The sequence below is a fragment of the Delphinapterus leucas genome, chromosome 2, assembly GCF_059928025.1.
Source record: "Delphinapterus leucas isolate spDelLeu-1000000601 "Yukka" chromosome 2, BTC_Dleu_Yukka2, whole genome shotgun sequence".
NCBI lineage: Eukaryota > Metazoa > Chordata > Mammalia > Artiodactyla > Monodontidae > Delphinapterus > Delphinapterus leucas.
In genome coordinates, this window is record NC_143130.1 from 120,594,785 (window position 1) to 120,616,305 (window position 21,521).

The 21,521-nt window shown below is 44.8% G+C and overlaps 1 protein-coding gene across 1 annotated transcript; it reads right to left on the minus strand.

Moving 5' to 3' along the window:
* Positions 1-15,529: 15,529 nt before the first annotated feature.
* FOXA1 (forkhead box A1) lies at positions 15,530-21,319 on the minus strand. Its single transcript, XM_022570689.3, has 2 exons — positions 20,886-21,319; positions 15,530-18,569 (listed from the first exon to the last, which is right to left on the minus strand). The coding sequence occupies exons 1-2, from the start codon at positions 20,955-20,957 to the stop codon at positions 17,241-17,243; spliced, it is 1,401 nt and encodes a 466-aa protein (XP_022426397.2). The 5' UTR covers positions 20,958-21,319; the 3' UTR covers positions 15,530-17,240.
* Between the last annotated feature and the right edge of the window lie 202 nt (positions 21,320-21,521).

Consider the following 21,521-nt stretch of genomic DNA (forward strand, 5'->3'; position numbering starts at 1 on the left):
CTACCTATTTGTTTCCATCAGCAAAGTTTACTATCACTCCAGCTATCTGAAACCCAGCTTAAAATTCGTTTTCAAGGGAATTTTTGGATTAACCTAGATTCATGTATCACTGTACTTATTTTCTATATATTGTTCAACTACTATATTACTTTGAATCAGTTATGTATTTATCTAATTTAAACAGTGTAAACTCCAATATGAACCCTGTATACTGATCTGAATTTTACGTGTGAAAGTTTGCTCTTCATGATGATGTTAATCTGTGGTTTTCTGCCCTTTAGGTAAAACAAACATACTAGATTAAATAGTACCAAGATATTCAACTCTTCTAGAATTACAATATATAACGACATGATCTTTATTGACTAATCAACCAAAATTTACAGAAAAATAAATGCTACCATAATGTGGCCTCAAATATACGTCAATCCATTAATTATGAGTAAGAGAATGAATTTGAGGCTTGAACACAAGGTAATTAAGAGGATCTCATAAGAATCACCAACTCTTGATTGTTCGTTAAGTACCAGGGTTTAGAATAAGGAAACGTGTTCTGCTTCTGGCTGTAACAGAGTTGATAGAATGAGATTAATTCACTCACTGAGAATAACTATAAAACTTGGACAAAATGCAAAGTAAAACAAAACAAAATCTGGAGGCACTGGAGAACAACCAGTGCGGCCAGGACCTGAGGGGCCAGGATCCTGGAGAGAAGGAAAATACACTGAGGTGAGTCCTGCATTCCCAGCTGTGTCTTTCCCTTGAGGCTTTTGCCTATGCAAGGTCTGGGGCATAGAAGTATAACAAAAGCAGCATTCTTGAGTTTGTGGCAGTTTGGCTGGGCTGGAGAATCAAAAATGGAGTTTAGAACTAAATTAAGCAGTTATGCTATGAGGGGCCAAGATCAGGAGACGAGAATTACAGACAGTTGAGACCAACACGCTATGTACAATTTTTCCCTTAAGGCATTTTCTGATTTTTAAGAGGCTAAATTCAGGACAAGACACAGAGAAACCAAGTAAAAAACACTAAGAAGATAAAAAGCTAAGAAGAGAATTAGTCAGTCGTGTGATGCTGAGGAGACAAAAAATGGAGTGCAAGCCTCACTAAAGAGGAGAGACTCAGCTTTTGACTTAGATCCTGGGAAGTCTATGCCATAGGAGTAAGGATAGATTGTAAATAGACCAGCTTCAACTATATCAAGGTGATCCTCCCAAACTAACTCACACCTAAGATGCCCCCACCAACACAAGGTGGAATTTGGAGGAAGAGGAACTTGCCTGTGCTCTAGGCCAGGAATCCCCAACTCCCGGGCCGCAGACCACTACCAGTCCGAGGCCTGTTAGGAACTGGGCCACACAGCAGGGGGGGAGCAGTGGGCAAGCGAGCAAAGCTTCATCTGCTGCCCCCCGTCGCTTGCAATTTACCGCGTGAACCATGCCCCCTCCCCTGTCCGTAGAAAAATTGTCTTCAACGAAACCGGCCCCTGGTGCCATAAAGGTTGGGGACCGCTGCTCTAGACCCTGCACTGAATAGGCAGAGACTGTCTGCTACTGGAGGAGGTGCATAGAAACCCCTCCCCTGCCCCACCATGAGCCTTGCATCTAGTAACTGGCAATAGCCATGTACTGGTGGGGGAAACAGAAACATGGAAGTAGACTCCCTCTATGTTGCAGGCATAGATAACCTGCTGTAGTCTGAAGGTGGAGCAGGGAAACAGAAAACAAACAAAACCCTACAGTTCTCCAGGCCTCACACCAAACACAACATAGTGGAAGTCCAGCTCACCACTGGAGGAATTTCAAATCTGTGGTATGTTAAAGGTAACTATAGCAGCCACACGACCCAACTTACCTCAAATGCTAACTAAAGTCACTCAAATCCCCATTAGTGAATGGGGTATTCCCATCTGGGGCATTTACCTAGGTTTCTACTGTTCTTTCATACACAAAATCTGACATTTAATTTTTAAAAAATACAAGACACACTAAAAAGAAAGAAGAGCCATGTGAAAAAATAAAATAGTCAATAGAACCAGACCCAGTGATGACCCAGCTGTTGAAATTATCAGACTTAAAAAAGAGGAAAAATAAGAATAAAAACACATATTAATTTCAAAATGGTAATAATAAGAGTGAGGACTTCTCAGATAAACAGAATCCAAAATAAAATGAAGTAGTATCTTTAAAGTGCTGAAAGTAAAAAAAGAAACAAAAAACCCTATAACCTAGAATTAAAAACTTGGCAATAAAATCAGAGAATATCACAAGCAGAACTCCAATAAAAGAAATCCTAAAGGGAGTTGATTAGGCAAACAGAAAGTGATCACAGATGGAATCACAGTAATATTGGAAAGAATGAGAGCACCTGGAAGGGTAAATGTGTGAGAAAATAAATGAATGCTAACTATTTAAGAAAAAAAGAACACATGTAATAAAAGTTTATTTTGTTCAAAAGAAACAAATCTATTGTAACTGAAAGTCTAATGATCATAGCTAAATAAATAAAGCACAGACTGAGAAACATGTTTACCCAAGTGGTCATCTAGTCTACCCTTGAATGTTCAATATTGAGATGCTCACTATTTCCTGAGGTCGCCTCCTCTATAGCCATGCTACAAATGTCTTTATATTGAGTTATAATCTGTAATTCTCTCAAATTTCTACCTTCTGGTCCTAATTTTGCCATCTAGAATCATATGTAATAAATATTCTAATTTCTTTCACACATGCCTGAAATAACTAAATTATCCTCCAATGTAACAGAAATGTTTTATTCTGTGGCCAAACAGCCTCAATCTAAACCATCTTTCACAAGGCTGGTCCAGTTCTCATCTAATCCAGAATCTTTTAAATGCACCTCACTTTTTAAATATTTCTCAAAGAATAGATCTGGAATAGATCTAGAATGATCCTGCGGTGACCAGGGCATTCTTGCCCTCCCTATTCCATGTGTGCACCAATGGCATTTATCTTTTGTAAGGTGTGTGTTGGGGGGAATCATGCTATTTATTCTTATGTAATTCCTGATTTTACCTCTGAAAATTCTAGCCTCAAGAGGTAGGACTTATTTGTGTTCACTGAAAGCTATTGCTCAGGAATATTAAGCTGGAAATGGTATACAGACAAAAACTGGCCAAGAGATTCTGAAGGCTATTTCAGCAGGTAGTGGACAGTAGTAGGAAGTAAAATTGTGACCTTTAGGATGTTAAGGAATAAAAGGTTGGTGGAATGGGGGGGTATCGGTAGAGCATATTAATTAATTACAGATATATAGGCCATAAGAGGGATGCGTCAAAGACTATGACTTCTCAAGCCTGAGTGACAAAGAGAATGAGAGAAATAAGGACATCAGGAGGCATGCCTTGTTACTGAGAGAAATGTGTTGCTGTCATTTAAATTTATTAAATATTCATGGAAATACCTTGTAGACAGGTGTAGAAATAAGATGGGAGCTTTTGTTGGGGACAGAGATGGACTTTTAGCATGGTACAGGGATATACTTATAGTTGAACAAGTTGGGTTTATTGCTTGTTGCCAATAAGGGAGACCACACATCATAAGGGACTGTGTGGTATTTCAGTAAGAGGGTGTTAGAAAGGACTTATTATAGTATGGGGGCTTGTGCTATTTGGTTTGAGGGAGGGCTCAAGAAAGTGGGACTTCTAATTGGATGCTGTCATGATGTGGGGATAATACTATGCTTGAGTATCTTAAGAAATCTTATCTAGAAGGAGTTGAGAGTAAAACAAAGGCAAAGCTGTACTTTATAAAGAAGCAACAGTTACTAATCCTAGCTCAGATGGGGGGAGTGTTTGCTATTTTTGTGGTTTGCAGTGCCTTTTTTATATCTGCGCTTAGAAAAAATTACAAAGTAGTCTTCTTTTTGTCTCACTTTTCTATACTTATAAAGTGGCTTTGTCTCCTATTGGTGTTCAATAAAGTTGTTTATGTTTTTTAATTAATTTATTTATTTATTTTTGGCTGTGTTGGGTCCTCGTTGCTGCGCAGGCTTTCTCTAGTCGCGGCAAGCGGCTCCCACTCTTCGCTGCTGTGCGCAGGCCTCTCATCCTGGTGGCTTCTCATGTTGCGGAGCACGGGCTCTAGGCGCGGGGGCTTCAGTAGTTGTGGCATATGGGCTTAGTTGCTCCGCGTCGTGTGGGATCCTCCTGAACCAGGGCTCGAACCCGTGTTTCCCTCTCTGGCAGGCAGATTCTTAACCACTGCACCACCAGGGAAGCCCCTAAAGTTGTTTATCTTTGACAGGAGAACACCTGGGCCTAACTGTGAATGCTGGACCAAATCGTAAGGATAACCTAGCCTAGCTGGAAGTGTCAAGCCGGTTTCCAAATGTGAGGGGCTGTTTTTCTTTCTCAGGCTAACATACTAGCTTTGGGGAACTATAGTGAAGGTTGGAGTTTTCTTCTTTTTCAGTGAAATTAGAAATAAGATCATCTGCCAGGCTTTGGGAGAAAGGGAGATGAAAAAGCTTGGAGAAGGTTTGAGTCATCTGCTAAGACATTGTTTAGTGAATCAACAAAAGATGCTGTTTTCTATTGTCATCCATTTTACTAAAGAAAATGCAACTGTTGCTGTGTATTGTGAATTTATGGAGGATTGAGAAGTGAAAGCCCTTTTATTACCTAAAAAAAAAAAAATAGGATGGGTTGGCATCTTTTTATACAAGAGTGGTGCAGCAAACCTCTTTCTTGGGATACCCATACAAGATTAAATATTATTTGATACGAATAATTTGTTAACTTTTATTTTTGGCTTTTGGACTGTATCTCCCAAGGCAGGAAAAAATCTTGCTGTTTTCAAAAGCTAAATAGAACATCAACCAGAGACAATAGTCATCCAGAAGGATGGATTCCATAGTATCTAGAGCAAAGAAAATCAACATTTTCACTTACACTCATAAAAATGGACCCCCCCCACTCCCACTTGAATTCTCTGTTTATGTGTGTCTAAATAACTAGATGCTTTGCTCATCCCCAGTATTAGGTGTGATTGAGAGATGACTTACTCAGGGGCAGTGGCAGCAGCAGCATTTTCTGTGCTCACAGGAGCCCATGCTCTTGTGAGCATCAAAAGGAGATGAAGCCTGATTAACCATTTTGAAATCTATCGGATGAGGAGAAGTCCTTACAAAACAACTTTTATACGCTTTAATTAAAAACGTGTTCCGGCAGCTCAGAGCTGAATGGGCTTCAGGGGGAGCAGGGCTGAGCCCGTTGCTATGACGACACAAAATCTTTTCACGCCTGGCCCTTCCTCATCACACTCTCTCTAGCTCTCTCCAGCCATTAATTTGCCTCCATCCCATCTCTCAGTCCCTCAGTCTCTTGGTCTGTGAGTCTATATAAGACCCAATACATTGCTTTTTCCGCTATGGTATTTCTCCCTCCCTCCCTTTCCCTCATCTTTTCATCCTTTACATTTCCCCGACAATCTCTATTTTCTTGTTTCTCTTGAAAACAAGTTTATCTCCTGAGTTGAAAACACTAAGAAAAAAAATTTTTTGCTTTGGTCATAGCATGTTAATCATTGTTTATTACCCCTCATGATAAATCCATTTTCAGGAGTCTTAAGTGTAGTTAAGAAAGATCTTTCACTATGTTCTACATTTTTTATTTTTCAGGTTGAACAGTGGCTACTGTATGATGCTTTCTGTTGCTGAAGATAAGGCTAAAAGAAAAAGGGCTATGTTTTACTCTGTTAATTTGTGCTTATTATTAAAATCTCAGGTTATTTCACAAACCACATCATCTGGTAACAACTGTAAGTGAATGTGAGACTTTAAGTATATCCTGAAAAAATGCAGACCTCACTTTATTTAAGAAGGCTCTTTATATTTTTAAGGTTATACCAAATACAGAGACAAATAAAACCCAACACTGTAACTTGTTACACCACATGAAACAGGAATTGGGTAGAACTTGTGCATCTCAGAACCCAACAGCCAACTTGGGAGAAGCTGATATCTTTGCAACCTTGCATTCAATGCATTTATATAGATAATAATATTATTACATAACTTCTTACTGTTACTCTTTGAGTCATCACAGGCCTTACAACCTTTCATTTTTATTAAAATTCCAATTTTCCCTTTCACCTATTCTATTTTATAAGATGAGATAGCTGAGTGGAATGCAGTGGAAATCACTTCTCATGTCTCATTTTTTCTCCATATTTAACTCTCAATCTGTTCTTACTGTGATTATACTTCCAAAGTGAATTATTTGTCAAATTCAATAAGCATTTCCTTTCTAATTGCCTGACTCAGTAGAGATGCTGTAACTTAAGAGACGGGTATAGCCTGGAGCGTTAATCCTTGGCAAAGCATGGCCTAGTGGTCACTGTACAAAAAGTGGGTGAATCCTTCAGAGCCTTGGAAACCCAGAGTCCAGTTTTGAGTCTGAGACTCCAAGTCATAATGCAGCTTTGAAGGTCCAGGCTTCTGCATCTCTGAAAGTGAAATGTAAAGCTTTAACTTCTCTTTAGAAGTTTAATAGTGAACTTCCTCAGTCTCTTTTACTGTATAAAACTCTGACATAATATATTCCTGACAGGTCACATGTAAATCTGTGGGCCACAAAGTAACAAATACCCTAAACCCTCTGTAGCCTGAGAAACAGTATTTCTTCTAAATGAACCAACCTCCAGATGGTTTCTTGACTCTGTTCTTATAAATTAGGAACTCAGCACGTTTTGATAAGCTGAAGTTCTTTGACTTCTTACAATAGTCATACTTAAAAGGTGAAGAAGCTAAGCTGTATGATGTAGCATTTAGGTGGCATCTCACAAGTGGACCAAGTCTCCTGTTTATAATGCTGGTATCATTCAGAGGAATTGTTGAGGTTTAACTTTATTGTTTCCCCTTTCAGTATTAAGAATAGAAAGTCAAATGCTTATACTTGTTAAAGGTGTTTTCCCACCTGGGACACTTTATTTGGATCAATCTTAGGTGAGAACTAAAGAAAGTAAATGTGTATAGATTGGTGAAATAAATAGTTAGAGACACAGGCATCCAGGTATCTGAAACAGGTTTAAGACTGAATAAAAAGGATCCTCAAAGAAGCATATTTAAAATTTAAGTCGATTTTACCTAAATATCAGAGAAAATATTCTATTGGCAAGATGTCTTGCACTGTGAATATAGAGCTTCTCCATTACATTGATAAACTCAAGAAGTGGGAGTCCTTCTATTCTTGACATTTAAATCTATTCTGGACCTGACCTGTGAAAACTCTGAGGGAAGGAATCTCACAGGTAAGTGGAGTAGAAAACATAATAAATCGGTCTTTTCCATTACCATATTCTATAGTCCCAGGCAGTGAATCTCAAGGCTAAAATATGCTTTGGGGTTGCACTTTAGATAACATTAAATTCTCATTTCTACTGAAATGCTTTACATTTCCTTCCCTCCTAATTTTGTTTCATAGTTGAAGACATCTACATGAAGATCATGGTATCTTTTGTTTAGTAATTCATCCATCCTATGGTACCCTGCTCACCTGAAGTCACATAATCCTTTATGTGTGCTCTGGCGCTAGACAAATTGTTTATGTGATAAGCCACAGGACTGTCCTGTAGCTTCTGTGGTCTGACAGATATATGTCAGAATTAAAGGTTTTTTGGTGGTTGTTTTGAACATATTGTTACTCACAGGATGGTTCTTACACTGAGCCCAGAATGTGGTTACTCTGAAGTCCTCAACATGTTTGAAAAATTAATCCCCAAATAGCTATACCTATATATAATTTATTCTGGTTGTACATGTTATGTTAAACTCTTATTCAAATTGTTAATCTGTAAAATCCAAGTCCCTGACATCTTTACCCTGTATAAATGCCTTTCTCTTCCCAATATTTCTAAACATGTGATAATGAATAGACAAAGGAAACGCAGCAGTCCACCAGGTGTGGAATAGTATGTCATATTGAGGACAAAGATTAAACCTCCAATTGATATTACAAAAGAGATTTTATAAAAGGTGACTTAAGTAACACCAAGATTCAGACCTATTCTTTAGTAAGTTAATAAAATGTGGGGTAAGGGTGAAGGAGAGAAGTCACTCATTCATTCCTTGACAATCTGTAATACATATTTGGAGTTTGATAACTCATCTAAAGATTAGCATTACCCATAGACCTCTTTATTAGAGACTCAGAGTATCTGCAAGTAAATATACTTTTTGATGTAAATGAAAACCATAAAGTCTTCACAAAAGTAAATACATGTTTTAATGTAAGTTATATTCAGGATGCTCTTCTATAAGACAAAAAGAAGAGAAAAAAAGAAAAGAAAAGGGAAGGAAAAAGAACTGAAGTCTTCTCTTCAACATTACCTATCACAATGGACTTTTCTCCTCCACCTCCCCCAGGTACCTAGGCCTAAAATTTGGAGGGAGTGGTCAGAGTTCCATGGGCTAAATTTGTAAAGTTTTCACCACTTAATGCTGAAGGGGGTTAAATAACTAAATTCCTATATCTCCTGCTGAGAATAATGCCTAGCTGAAAGTCTTAAATCTGAAATGCTTTTCATGGTTTGCCCCAAGCCAACAGATCACTTAATTTATTGCTTTCATGCTTTGGGGATACTCATTAGGACAGAAAGATCTTAGGTATGCTCCTCTAAATCAGCGTATCTAATTGTGTGTGTGCATACACACATATGTATGCTGGCATATATAGCTATCTACCTACCTATATTATCTCCTACAGTGTATGTGGGCTGGCTGTAATTCCCTGAAGAGAAAGGTGAAGCGTCCATTGCTTCAAGATTGGGATAGTCATGACTAATTGGCGGGGGGCGACTAATCCTATCACAGTTACTACCATAGAGCGTTTTATGTATTCTTGCAAAAATAAACAAACACACTTAAAATTCTGTTTATCATTATACTTTATCTGACTGAAATAAAACTGCAATACATACTGTCCTCAGTAATGAGTGAGGGGGGAAATAGGATTGTGTAGGAAGTATGCCTAGTAATGAAATGACTTAAAGTCGAATTTTAGACAGTAAACCATAGAGAAGTCTTCATGATTCTTAGGGAATTTCTCTCACACACACACCTGAAATCAAGGCACCTAATAATGCCCGTTTTAGCCCCTGTTTTCACCTGCGTACACTCAGGACAGCAAGGGCTGGAGGAGGCTGAAAGGGTAAGGATGGCAGTGGAACTCGGGAGGAGGCGCTCGCGTGGATGTCGGGGTCCGGGACAGTGTCCACCAGGCCGGAAGCGAAAGAACGGCGCCTCATGCCCGGGTCTCGGACCCAGTGTCTGGGCACCGGACGTGGTGTCCAGCCGTCCGGGCTCAGGCTCCCGGCGCTGTTCCGCCATCAGTGAGGGTGGCTGGTGTGAAAGCCAGTGGGGAAAGCCTGAGCGGAGGGGGCTCCAGGGCAGGGGCGATTTAAAGCCCGGTTTATCAGTGCTGGGTTGCGAGTAAAGCTGGCTCCCAGCCGAGGGCGCCGGGGTTGGGCGGCGCGGCCAGGATGTTGGAAGCCCTTCGCGCTCAGCCAGGGGCGTCCTTTCTGGCCGGCGCGCCCGGGCGCCAGGGACTGCTTCACAGCTGGAGGCCGGGAGGGAAGAGAGTAAACACCCAGCCGGAGGGGCCGCCCTCGGGGAATGGTTGCAAGGGAGACACGAAAAATAAATCAAGCCAGAGAGCCGCCCCGCCCCCTCCCCGCGCTGCCTCCGCGGGCGGCGCCACAGGTCCTGCAGCCTCCCGGCGGGCCCGCGCCCCCACGCTTAGGGGGTGTAGCATCTCCGCCAGGCCCGCCGCGACTGCGCCTACGAGCGGGTCCCAGGAGCGCTCCTCGCCTGCCCGCCCCGCCCGACCGGGCCCCTCGGGCGGGATAGAGCTCTGCTTTGCTCTTTTCGTTGGCCAAGCACAATTGTGTTATTGGAGATAATGAATTCAATCCCCATCAAAGGGCATTAGGCTCGCCCGGGCCCTGGAGTTGCTGATGCCTTTTTTTTTTAAACCAGGAATGAAAGGCTGAGGAGGAAAAAAAAAATTCTCTAGGGGAGCCTTTCCCCTGATCGCCGCTTTTGAAGTGAAGGGGCCCGGGCATTGTTGTTCACCTCCCGGCCCATACGGCTGAAGAAAGCCTGGGCTTTTGATGGGCTGAGAACCGCCTTTGCAATGAGCACCACGTCGGGCCGCGCAGCCTGCGGACAGCATATGTCTCGGGGCGCCCGGGCACCGTCTGGCGGGCGGGGCCGCAGGCCTGGCGGAGAGGGGGCTCAGTCGTGCGAGCTGTGAGGCTGGGACCCGAGACCAGGCCCGCACCAAGAGGTAGCGTCCTCTGGGGCCCCAGGCCTCCGGCCCCGGGGTCGCGGTTCCCCGTGCCCACTTTGTGGCGTAGCGCAGGAGTTCCAGCCGTGGTTAATCAGTTAAGGCTCCGAGTGGGAGACCAGACAGCCCTTTAGAGGTGAGGCCGGGGAAGGCAGGGCTCTTGTTGAGCGCAGCGGGCCGGGGAGGTTGGAAGTCTTTAGTTGCTGGGACCCAGCATCTAAGGTGGCTGGCCTCTCTAGAGCTTGATGAGTCTGCGAAGGTGTACACCTCGGAGAGGGGCATCCGTGCGACACGCAGTTAGAATTTTTCACCTGTGGCTCGAGGACACTGCGCAGCGCGACCCGGCTCAGGGCAGGGGGGTGGGGCGGAAGACGGGGCGGGGAAGCGGACACTCGGCAGCAGGCGCACGGCAGCTCCGCCAGCGGGGCAGGTTCTCTAGCGTCCGTGGCGTCCGGGCCTCGCAGTTCCGAACGCAGGACAGCACATTAGCATCAGTTCACCCTTTCTAAATACTTGGTGCAGGCATTTAAGTTTGCTTACAGCGCCCTCAACGTGAACTTTCCCCACCTGGATACGCAACCCGCGCACCCCTCCCCCTCCTGCCCACCAGCCCGCCCGCCTGCCCGCCTCTGAGCACGTTGGCCCAAGGGTCAGCAGCTAGAGCCGTTCGGTTCCCTTCTCTCCCCTCCGTGTCTCCAACCCCCTCCACCCCTCCTCAAAGGATCTGGGTTATCCGCCCCGTTAGTATGTTAGCCAGGCATAACACAAAGGAAGCGCGTGTCAGCAGAAGGCAGTGTGATTCCAGGAAGAGGCGAGGAAACCTGGCCGGTGCCCTGTGCTGCAATACGGCTCATTGCAGTCTAAGCTTGTGAATCAGCCTCCACCTAGGAAAAAAGCGGTGGAGAACGCGGCAGAAGGTGGTCCTCGGAGTTGAGTTAGGCGTTTGTGGCTGGGCTATGGGACTGAAGCACCAGGCTCCCAGATGGGATCCAGAACTACGGGAACGTTCCAGAAACACCCCGGTCACCGGAATCGCGTAAAGAAAATCAATTCTCCAGGAGTGCAGCATTAGGCGGGAGCCTTCTAACTTCCTCGTGCATAATGGGTCCTTAAAATTAACTAGATAAACGAAACAACCCCCCACAAAGCCCCTTACATTCTTCTCATTAAATTGCTTGTTTTAAAATAACTCCGTGTGTGTGTGTGTGTGTGTGTGTGTGTGAGAGAGAGAGAGAGAGAGAGAGAGAGAGAGAGAGAGAGAGAGAGAACTGACCTGGGACATGATTAGACAAGCATAAGAGTAACTGAAATTTTATGGGAGAGAGGGGAAAGAAACTAAGGTTTCCAGTTGAAAACATTGTTCCCTAATTCCAGGCAATGCTTTGGGGGAGGAGTATTTCCAGGTTGTTTTTCTTAGTTTCAGGAGTTAAAAAAGAAAGAAAAGAAAAAGCCCCTGATGTGTAATCTTGAAGAGTTGAGGAAAGAAGTAGAAAGTCAACCCAAGGCAACCTCACACTGAGTGGCGCTGGCTGGCCCGGGTCTGAACTTGATCTGGATGTGACTTGATTAGCATCCCACTTGAATTCTGAAGTCTTCAAGCATTTATTCCATTCAAGCCCTTTCCTTCCCGGATTTTGAGAGAGAATATTCTGCTTTTATACTCTAAGTTGACTAGGACATAGAGAACCCCCAAATATCAGGAAGTGGCATCTAGAAGGAGGGATGCTCCTCACTTTCCAGGGCTGCAGAGGGGAGCTCACGCTCATCATGAGCTCTGCTCTTACACTGCGCAGTCACAGCTAACAATTGGAGAAATGAGGAAGTTAGAAAAAGAAAGGTAGCAAGTGAGGATTTCCCCTTTCTTAGATTAAAAAGTATATTTATAAGTAGGAAAATGCATGCATTTTACAAGTTAAAGTTGAACTGAATGGGTATTTTCCAGCCCCAAATTGCTTACTAGTATGATGGCTGGAGAAGAAAAAAAAAAAGGTGAGGGCTGCAGTCTGAGCTGTCCAAAGTTCAATGAACCGAGCTAGGCTAGGATCTAAAAAGAGAAACACCAATGGAAACATTATGGCCTCAAACTTTACTATTTGAAGAAAAAGTCAGAATATTTAAAGTAATCTGTTATTGAATGTTATTTGGATATAGTAAATTGGATCATTGGTAGAAAATAAAACTTGAATAAATGGCTTCTGTTAAAAAACCTTATATCTTCCCAAATGGATTGTATTTTTAATTAGTAAGATTGTAAAACCTTCCAAGTTACTTCATTTAATTACATTTTTACTCTCATGAGTTTCTGCAGATGCCAATGATTCTTTCGGTTCAGGAACATCTTATTTCTAAATTTCAGCATACTTTAATTTCCTATTTAGCCCAAGGTAGCTTAAAAATAATCACCTTTTTTGCACGTAATTACCTTGAAGTAATTAGACATTATCTTAACTCCATTTAGTTGCAAACACATTTTACTACAATTCAAATAAGCAATTAACATTTAATTTTTGAAAGTAAAACATTTTTACAAATTTATTAAACATCCATTACATAATTTAAGCAATTTTATCTTTTCAATGAGCTTTTCCTCTTGACATATTGAGGTATCACATTAAAATACATTATAGCTAAATGTCCTACAATATTGCTGCTAAATCAACAGAAGACCAATTGATCTTGAGGAAAGGTTAATTAATTTGGGCTACAGGTCTCCTACATTGGCCTCCACTGAAAGGAATTTGTATCGATCACAGAAGTTTTCTGGAAAGAAATGTAATAAGCATTTTTGTGGAATTGAGATCAATTTTTTAAAGTGACAAAACAACAAAGTTTTAAAATTTTATCACTCCAGGAATTCTTTTCTGCTATGGTTTATTCAAATCTGTTAGACTCCTGAGTAAAATAATGTTTTTTATACTTTCAGTGAAATCAGTCAGGTATCTACCTTTCAGAAAATGAAAACAGAAGTTGAGAACTTTAATAGGATTTTGTTTGTTTAATCCCTCCTCCCATAATAATTCTCACCAGTTTATTCTACAATGAGGGGATCACCAAGGGACAATGGAAATTAAATTTTATCTTTGGTTTAAACACTGTATTAGCTCTCGTGCAAGAAACACTGAGCTGCTTTCTACTTGGGAACACTTCTAAGTTGTGTAGTTTCTGAGCAGAACTGGTGAGTTTTTCTTCTTCCCTAAATTTAGTTGTCTTTTTTTTATCAATTAAAAAAAATGTTTCCGTTTGGGACAAGGTGAAGGTAATATCTGAAGCTCTCCTCCCCACCACTATGCTCACTCTCAAAACATTTTTCTTGTTTTCTAAAAATGTTTGCTCGGTGGCGTAGTCAGTGGATCTGAGGGCCTCCGGAGCTTTGCACTTGGGTCTAAAAGAAGGTTTTCCCTTCTCCCTCCCTCCCTCCCCTCTAGAGACCCCTCCCCCACCTCGGGCGAAATTCCTAAATAAAGCGAGTCCGGTGGACCGCAGCTGAGGGATCAGCATCCCCTTTCCGGCCCTCTTCTGCAGGAGCCTCCGAGGTGAAGAAATATAGACGCTCCAGGACGAAAAGGGAGGTGGGAGGGGGTCGCGGGAAGGCGGCGCGCTACGGGAGGGTCCCAGCACTCCTTGAAACCACAGATGTTTTCCTCCTGGCCCTGGGGCGCGGCGCCCTGGCCCCGGGCGTTCCGGCGTTTGTGTGTCCGGGTTTCCGAGGAAGGGATTACGCAGCGGGAGCAGCCGCGGCAGCGCGGACGTTGGAGCCGCAGGAGCGGTAACAAGGCGCCTGGCCTTCTTTGTTGACTTTTAGGTCTCGGGCTCAACAGAAGATTTATTCGCTAGGAGGGGAAAATGCCCGAACAATGAAGAACTAACTGCACTTGTCACCTCGAGATGCTTGCGGTCCTTCTCTCTGCCCTCCTTACCCGGCAACCGGCCGCCCCGACCCCAGCCCGCGCGCTTCCTAACGCACAGGGCGCAGATGGCATCGCCCAGAGGTGGCTTGAGGGAGCGGTCAGAAAATCGCGTGAGAAGCCTACGAGGCGAGCCCCGCTCCCCGCCACCCACAGGGCTAGCTCCCCAGGCAGGTCTCCAAAGTGGCCTCGGCCGTAAACCCGCGGCGCCTCGGCCGCCGCAAACCCTGAAAAAGTTTCCGCTTAGTAAGAGCAAGAGCTAATAGGCCGACTTTAGCCTGGTGGGTGAATGCGAGACACTGATATTATTAACATGTTAAAGAGAGGGAAGGGAACAAAGTTAGACGATTTAGGTTCAGTGGGGCCGGGTAAAATTCCGAGGCCCAAGCTCACGCCTTTATATTACTTTTGGAATTCAAATTTGTCAACGTTTGCCCGTTGTATAAATATAAATAACTATTGGGATTGAAAGCTTTTTCCTCTTTGAGACTTTGACGTCCTTCCGAGAGGCCTCTAAATTAGATTGTGAAATTACTCAAACCAGTAATTTCCATCTCCTTTCATTAGCTGAAGTGAGAGCGGGGGTTGGATCTCTGGATTTTTCTCAAGTGCTACATGGCACCCCTTCTCTCATCTGGGGAGGCAATTACGCGATAATTAAGGGACTCACACAGCTCTTTTTATCTTGTCCGCGGTAAGGAGTGGGGCGATCAAAGTAAAGGCTGTCCAAGTTCAAGCCCTGGCGAGGATGGAGTTCATACACAAGGGCTCAGGCAGGCCAGCCTCTGCTTGGGCTGGTGTTGTTATTGTTGATGTCAATCCGAACGAGGCTTACAAAGAAATAGGTGGACTGGAAAGTGAGCCTACTATCAAAGGAGATTAATGATTTTGTGATCTCAACCAACTGTAGGGGTGTGAAGCTGCATTTAAAAGCTTCTTAGAAGGCAAACAAATCATCAGTTTTAAGCTCTCAGGAAAAAAATTAGAAACAATATTTTAAAAAAATATCTTCACAAAATACAAAATAGCTGCAACCCTGAAATGTCTTGGTGGCACAAAGCTTCCCCTGCAGGAATGAATTAACTCAGGCCTCCCCGGGCCCCCTCTAAAGCTACCATGATGGTTAAATTTTGCTGCTCTTTTAATAAAAAGAGGGTTCTGGATCCTCTGTGGTAGACAACTTAATTTTATCAGCTACATCTGATATTTTATTCTTACTCGAATACTTTTCAGATAAAGGAAAATGATACATTGGGGAAGGGGGGAAGGTAGTTAAAATAATAATACGAGTTTATTGTGGAAAGGCTCAAAGGAAGCACAGAAGGCTTAAGACCTTGTCAAAAATTGAAGTAAACATTACTGGGAATAAAGAATCTTAAAAATCTCAATTCTTAGGAATATTAAATCAGTTTATCTATCTTTTTATTTATCAACTTTTATTGAATCTCCTTAATTGCTTTTTACTAGCTAGATGTTCACATAATAAACATAAACAAAACAAAATTTTTAGATTATTTTCCTTTTTGTCATTTATATTCAGTGCCCGGACTTTGAAAAATATCATATTCAAAATATCTATTTTGTATTTAATTAAGGAAAATAACAGAAATCCTCTTTTTGTTAACATTTGGTTTATTTAAAGTCCTTAACTGCAAATGATCAAGAACATATTCCACAGCTTAAAATTTATCATTTTCATTATTTAAATCAAAATATTTTAATTACAATCACATTGATAAAAATTAACATTTTAATTTGTAATTTTAACCGTCATTTAAAGCAATTTCAGCTGTAAAGAAAAAAAGAATAAACCATGCAATAAATTAACATTGAGAAAGCGTAGAGGAATAATAATGAAACCCGTCTGGCTATACTAACACCATGTCCAACTGTGAAAAGTGCATTAACACTGAATGAAACAAGCACATGATGGCAATAATTAAAATGACCACAATCAACTGGATTTTGGAATCTTGGACCAAATTTTGAAATACATCTCCCTATAACTTATCTCTCCTCTAACATTGTAATATTCCCTTTTTTTCTGGAGAAAATATCCTTTAAATGGTATGGAGACATAGAAGCTAATTTTACACATTATGTGACCTCAGAATAAGACCATGGCCCTCTGCAAAGCAAGGAACAGAGTTATTGAGGAGGGCAATTCTCGAGGAATTGATTCCCAGAGCTATATATGGGTGGAGAGGAGGGGAGGAGGGTGTCTTTGTAACTTCTTGGTCAGGCAACTCTTTCAAGAGCGTGTATATCTCCTACCTATCACTTCTGTATGTTATGTAAATATATGGAAGATGTACATAGCTGAGCATGTGCATAAATAAGTTCATATATGATATATATGTATTTCATTTTAAGACATCTGCTATCTGAATGTATCTGAAATGTAAGCTGAAAAACAAGTGGCTCTGATGTTTATAATCTGTTTATGATTTGCTGCATAATGGCAGCATTGTCCTTCAATACTTTTAACAGCCCTAGTGTCTACTTGTTTTCCACCCTTTCAGTTCTTATGGTTAAGAGTATTGCCACAGACCTGTAAACTCCTGTGTGTGTGTATGTGGGGATGGGGGTTAGGTGAGGAGGGGAAAAAAAAGCACAAACAAATATTTTACAAGCTTGACCATCTTTCTTTTTTTTAAATAAATCCTGCACAGACTAGAACACGTCTGCAGGTGGAAGAGGAAAGAAAGGGAGAGGGACAAGGAAGTAGGAGGATTTTATATATATACATTTGTGGATCATTAAACTTTGCAGGAAAAATGTTTGTTGGTTTGGGGCTGTTTTTTTTTGTAATAATATACACAAAGCGTTCGGAACAACAGTAACAAAGTAACAGTCTTTTGTACTGGGGGAAAGATTGTGCACAAAAAAAATAAAATAAAAATAGTTGGGATTTTACTATGCTGCTGTCGGCTTGGTATGTGTGGTTTTGTTTGCTGTTGATTTCTCTCTTTCTCTCTCTCTCCTGCTACCAGCATGGCCATGCCAGACAAACCCCCAGTCCCAGGGAGCTAAGAAGTGTTTAGAACGGGTCTGGAATACACACCTTGGTAGTAGGCTGGCTCCAGGGCTGAGGGCTCAATGGGGCTCCTCGTGGCCACCGAGGCGCTGCCGAGGGGTAGGCTGGCGGGCAATGCGGTGCCATAGGGCGAGTACTGTAGTGCCTGCTCGTATGACTTGAAGTCCAGCTTGTGCTGCTGCTCCGAGGAGGACATGAGGTTGTTGATAGAGAAAGGGTGGTTGAAGGAGTAGTGAGGGTCCCCTTTCAGGTGCAGCTGGGACTCGTGGGGTGCCAGGCCATGCGCCGGGTGGGAGGGGGGCACAGATACCAGTGCCCCAGGCCCGGAGCTGATCGGAGGTGCAGCCGAGGAGGCCGGAGTCTTCAACTCCGAGGCGCCCCCTGTCGCCGCCGCCCCGCTGTGGTCCAGAGTCTGGGGGCTGGCAGCGGGCCCGGGGGCCGGCGCGCCCTCTAGCTGGCCGGCCTTACTGTGCACGCCCCGACGAAGGGGCGAGTCGGCGCTGGGGTTGGCAGCGCTCGAGGGGTCCTTACGGCTCTCAGGGCCGCCCTTGGCGCCGCCGCCGCTGCCGCCCCCGGTGCCTGGCTGCTTCTCGCACTTGAAGCGCTTCTGGCGGCGCAAGTAACAGCCGTTCTCGAACATGTTGCCGGAGTCCGGGTGCAGAGTCCAGTAGGAACCCTTGCCCGGCTTGTCCGGGGAGCGGGCCACTTTGACGAAGCAGTCGTTGAAGGAGAGCGAGTGGCGGATGGAGTTCTGCCAGCGCTGCTGGTTCTGCCGGTAATAGGGGAAGAGGTCCATGATCCACTGATAGATCTCGCTCAGTGTGAGCATCTTGCTGGGCGCTTGCTGGATAGCCATGGTGATGAGGGAAATGTACGAGTAGGGCGGCTTGGCGTGTGGGTAGCTGCGCTTGAAAGTTTTGGCGTCTCCGCCGCCACCAGCCCGGCTGCGCCCCAAATTCGACGGCGCGTACGCCATAGGGCTCATGCACGGGTTCATGGCAGCGGCGTAGGGGCCCAGGCCGTTCATGGAGGCCGCGGGCTGCGCGCCCATGGCCCCCATGCCGCCCGGGCTCAGCGTCGTCCCCATGGCCGTCACGCCCGCCGTCATGGTGTTCATGGCGCCCGCAGAGCCGCCCGGCATGCCAGCCACCGCCCCGGGGCTCAGGCCGGCGCCAAGGCCCGGGTTTGCATAGGACATGTTGAACGAAGCCGGGGTCATGTTGCCGCTCGTGGTCATGGTGTTCATGGTCATGTACGTGTTCATGGAATTCATGGTGCCCAGGCCCGAGTTCATGTTGCTGACCGGGACCGAGTTGTAGGCCTGGAGCGGAGACAGCGTGAAGAGGCCCCGAAGGGCGGAGTTAGTAGTGGGCGCAGGCAGCCTACCGGCCGGGGCAAACCCGAAAACAAGAGAAGAGCATTTCTGCAAAGCATAGGACTCCCCACCAGGGGCAAACCGTCGGGCGCCCTCCCCAGAACCCGCAAAGAGTTGTCTTGCACGGCAGGGGAAAAATCCTATCTCCGCAGGCATGAAAGACAAGAGCTCACAGAAAATATGTCCCCAGGAAGATGTGTAATCGCCTTACACGCCAGGCTCAGGGGCCGGCTTCTAGGGCCCCTACGTCGCCTCTATCCATGCCACGCGGTATCCCAGTTTCCACCCCAGCCTGGCCTCGGCAAAGCGCCCTTTTGGTTGAAAGGAGTTAAAACTCCGAAAACAGAATTAATCTCGGATCCTTTGCTTATTCACTACCGCCTCCGCCCCCAGTAGGGCCACAGCGCCAGCTCGGCACACATCTCACCTAAGCCTGCCAGGCCCGGCTGACCACGTAGCGGCCTGGGCAGCGCGGGGTGGCCGTTAATTAAACTCTCCCTGATAGAGCAAATTATCTATGGCCTTATGACCAAACATTTCCAAACAACTGGCTTTACCGTCTTAGCAGTTTTCACCAAATGGTGACTTTTTATTGTTTATTATATTTAGAAGTGTTTTCCATCTACTTGTAGCAATTGTAATTTTAAAAGGGAAAAAATACTCAGAAGTTAACTTTTGGAAAAAAATTAAAAATAGATCTATAAAAAAAATAGATCTATAATAGGAGAAGGGGTAGGGAAGGGTGCATAATAATATCAAGGCACTACATACATTTAACTTTAACATGACTTTATAGCCATTCATAAACTTGCACTAATTTCATTACCTATTTCCACGCCCCTAAGGCTTGAAAATTTTGGTGACACAATTTGTAGAAATAATCATATTTTTTCCACATTCTGATATTTTGCCGCTGATAATCTCAAACCTGGCTTTTCAAACTATATACGAATAGTTTCAAATACTTTACAATTCCAAAATCAAAGTCCGCTTATTTTCTCTTAATGCTATTCTACTTTCTAATTCCCAGTTTTAACCTGTAAAGAAGCTCTTTTCATAGAGAATTTAATTGACTAGTGACTGGTGATGACTGTATCTGAATTAAACCTGAGGAAGAGTTCTGAGCTCTTTCTTAAATCATCAGTAGGAGAAAACCCTTATCAATAGCAATCTGAGAATGCACTAGATATGTTAAAAAATATAGAGTACAGAACTATAAAAACTATTTCTGTTATTTAATAAAACTAATGATATCCTTAAATTTATTTTCATCAGAAAATATGACTTTATTTGAAAACATAAAAGGTGAACAAACAGATTTAACTAGGCACACGTTCTGCTGTAGTATGCAAATAAACTCGAGGTAAGTTTGTGAATATATACATATAAAAATATAAATAAATTAATTACCACGAAAATACTTCCTGATTTTATATTTTTCTGTCCATGTCTTAAAGTATTTTTTACTTTTCTTTTCCTCTTCCCAAGATTATGCAAGGCAGTTTCAGTAAACGTTTTCAATAATGGTAAACTATTGAAGGGTAATCGCCAGCTATTTCCAGACAAATACTTTTAGTAGGTGGTGGTCCTGCCTGTACCTGGTTTTCCTCGCAATCCCTTTGTGCACATAAACCACATGAACGTGCCACCAAGGGGACAATGAAGAGAAACAGGTTCTCCGCCCGCCCGGAGTGCTGGAGGAAAAGTCAGCTCGCACTAGCGCCACCCAGCGGTTCTAGAGAGGAAGGAGCACACTTCTGCCCAAACGGCTTTTGAAGTTTTACAAAATTTCGGAATCATTTCATTATTAAAACGCTCAACTTAGCGGCTGCGCGCTTTCATCAGAAGACATCTGAGAATCCAACTGCGGAAGGAAGAGACCGCCCTGAGGGCTAATTCTGGCTTTTTCAAAGTTGCCTCAAACTCGTGCCGGCGCCCGCCCGCCAACCCGCGCTCGGGACCCGGGTCCGGGCTCTAGCTCCCGCTCTCGGCAGGGAGGAGGCAAGTGCGTCTCAGAGCGCGTGTTTTCAAAGCCAGAGTTTCCTAAAACCGTCTCGCCCTCTCTGAGCGCCGATCGCCGGGATCCAGTTCCCCGGCGGGGCTGCGGATCAGGCTCCCAGGCCCGGCCCAGGCCCGGCCTGGGATAAACCCGGTGGGTAGGCACCGGTGGCACAGAGGAGACGCCCCCAGTCGGGGGCCTGCCTCGCCCGACCTCCCCCAGTACGGGCTCCAGGAACCCCCCGCCTGCTGCCCGCCTCTCACCTCCTGTGTGTCGGCGTAGTAGCTGTTCCAGTCGCTGCTCTCGTGCCCTTCCATCTTCACAGCCCCTAACATCCTGGAGCCACCCTGCTCGATGCAACCATCCAGCCCTGTGCGAAGCGACTGGCAGCCGCGCGGGGCGGGGGGCGGGGAGCGGAGTAGCTGCAGTCAACTGAGCGCCCGCGTCGGCCCAACGCCACCCTAGCGAGGAGGAAGCCAGGCGCTGCGGGGCGCGGCGTGCGCGGCGGCGGCGGCGGCAACAGGGCGGGAGGGGGCAGGCGGCGGCCGCGGAGCGCGGCGCCCGGGAGCGCCTCCGCGGGAAGTGAGCGGGCGGCCTCTGCGAGATGAGTGCAGTTGAGCTGATGTGGATCTTACGTCGCTCGAGTGCCCACCTCCTCGTCCTCTCCCCATTTGTCCGCCGCACAAAGACGCTCGCACCTACAAAGCCCGAGGTGCACCTGCGAGGCGGCCGCCCGCCAGTCCAGCCGCCGCGCCTCCCGCCCAGCCACGCCGCCGCGGCGCGCGCCCCCTGCGCCCCTCCCGCCGAGCCCCCTCCCCCAAACCCGACCCTCACTTTGTTTGCCAAGCGGCGTAATTGGTTTAAGACGACAGGCTAGGGGAAGAAGGAAATGGGGTGGT

What these genes read in the sequence shown, in the direction of transcription:
- FOXA1 (XM_022570689.3), bottom strand. Translation starts at nt 20,957, where the DNA reads ATGTTAGGGGCTGTGAAGATGGAAGGGCACGAGAGCAGCGACTGGAAC. An exon ending in ACTACGCCGACACACAGGAG is followed by an intron (nt 18,570 to 20,885) that starts GTGAGAGGCGGG and finishes TCTCCGCTCCAG; the next exon opens with GCCTACAACTCGGTCCCGGT.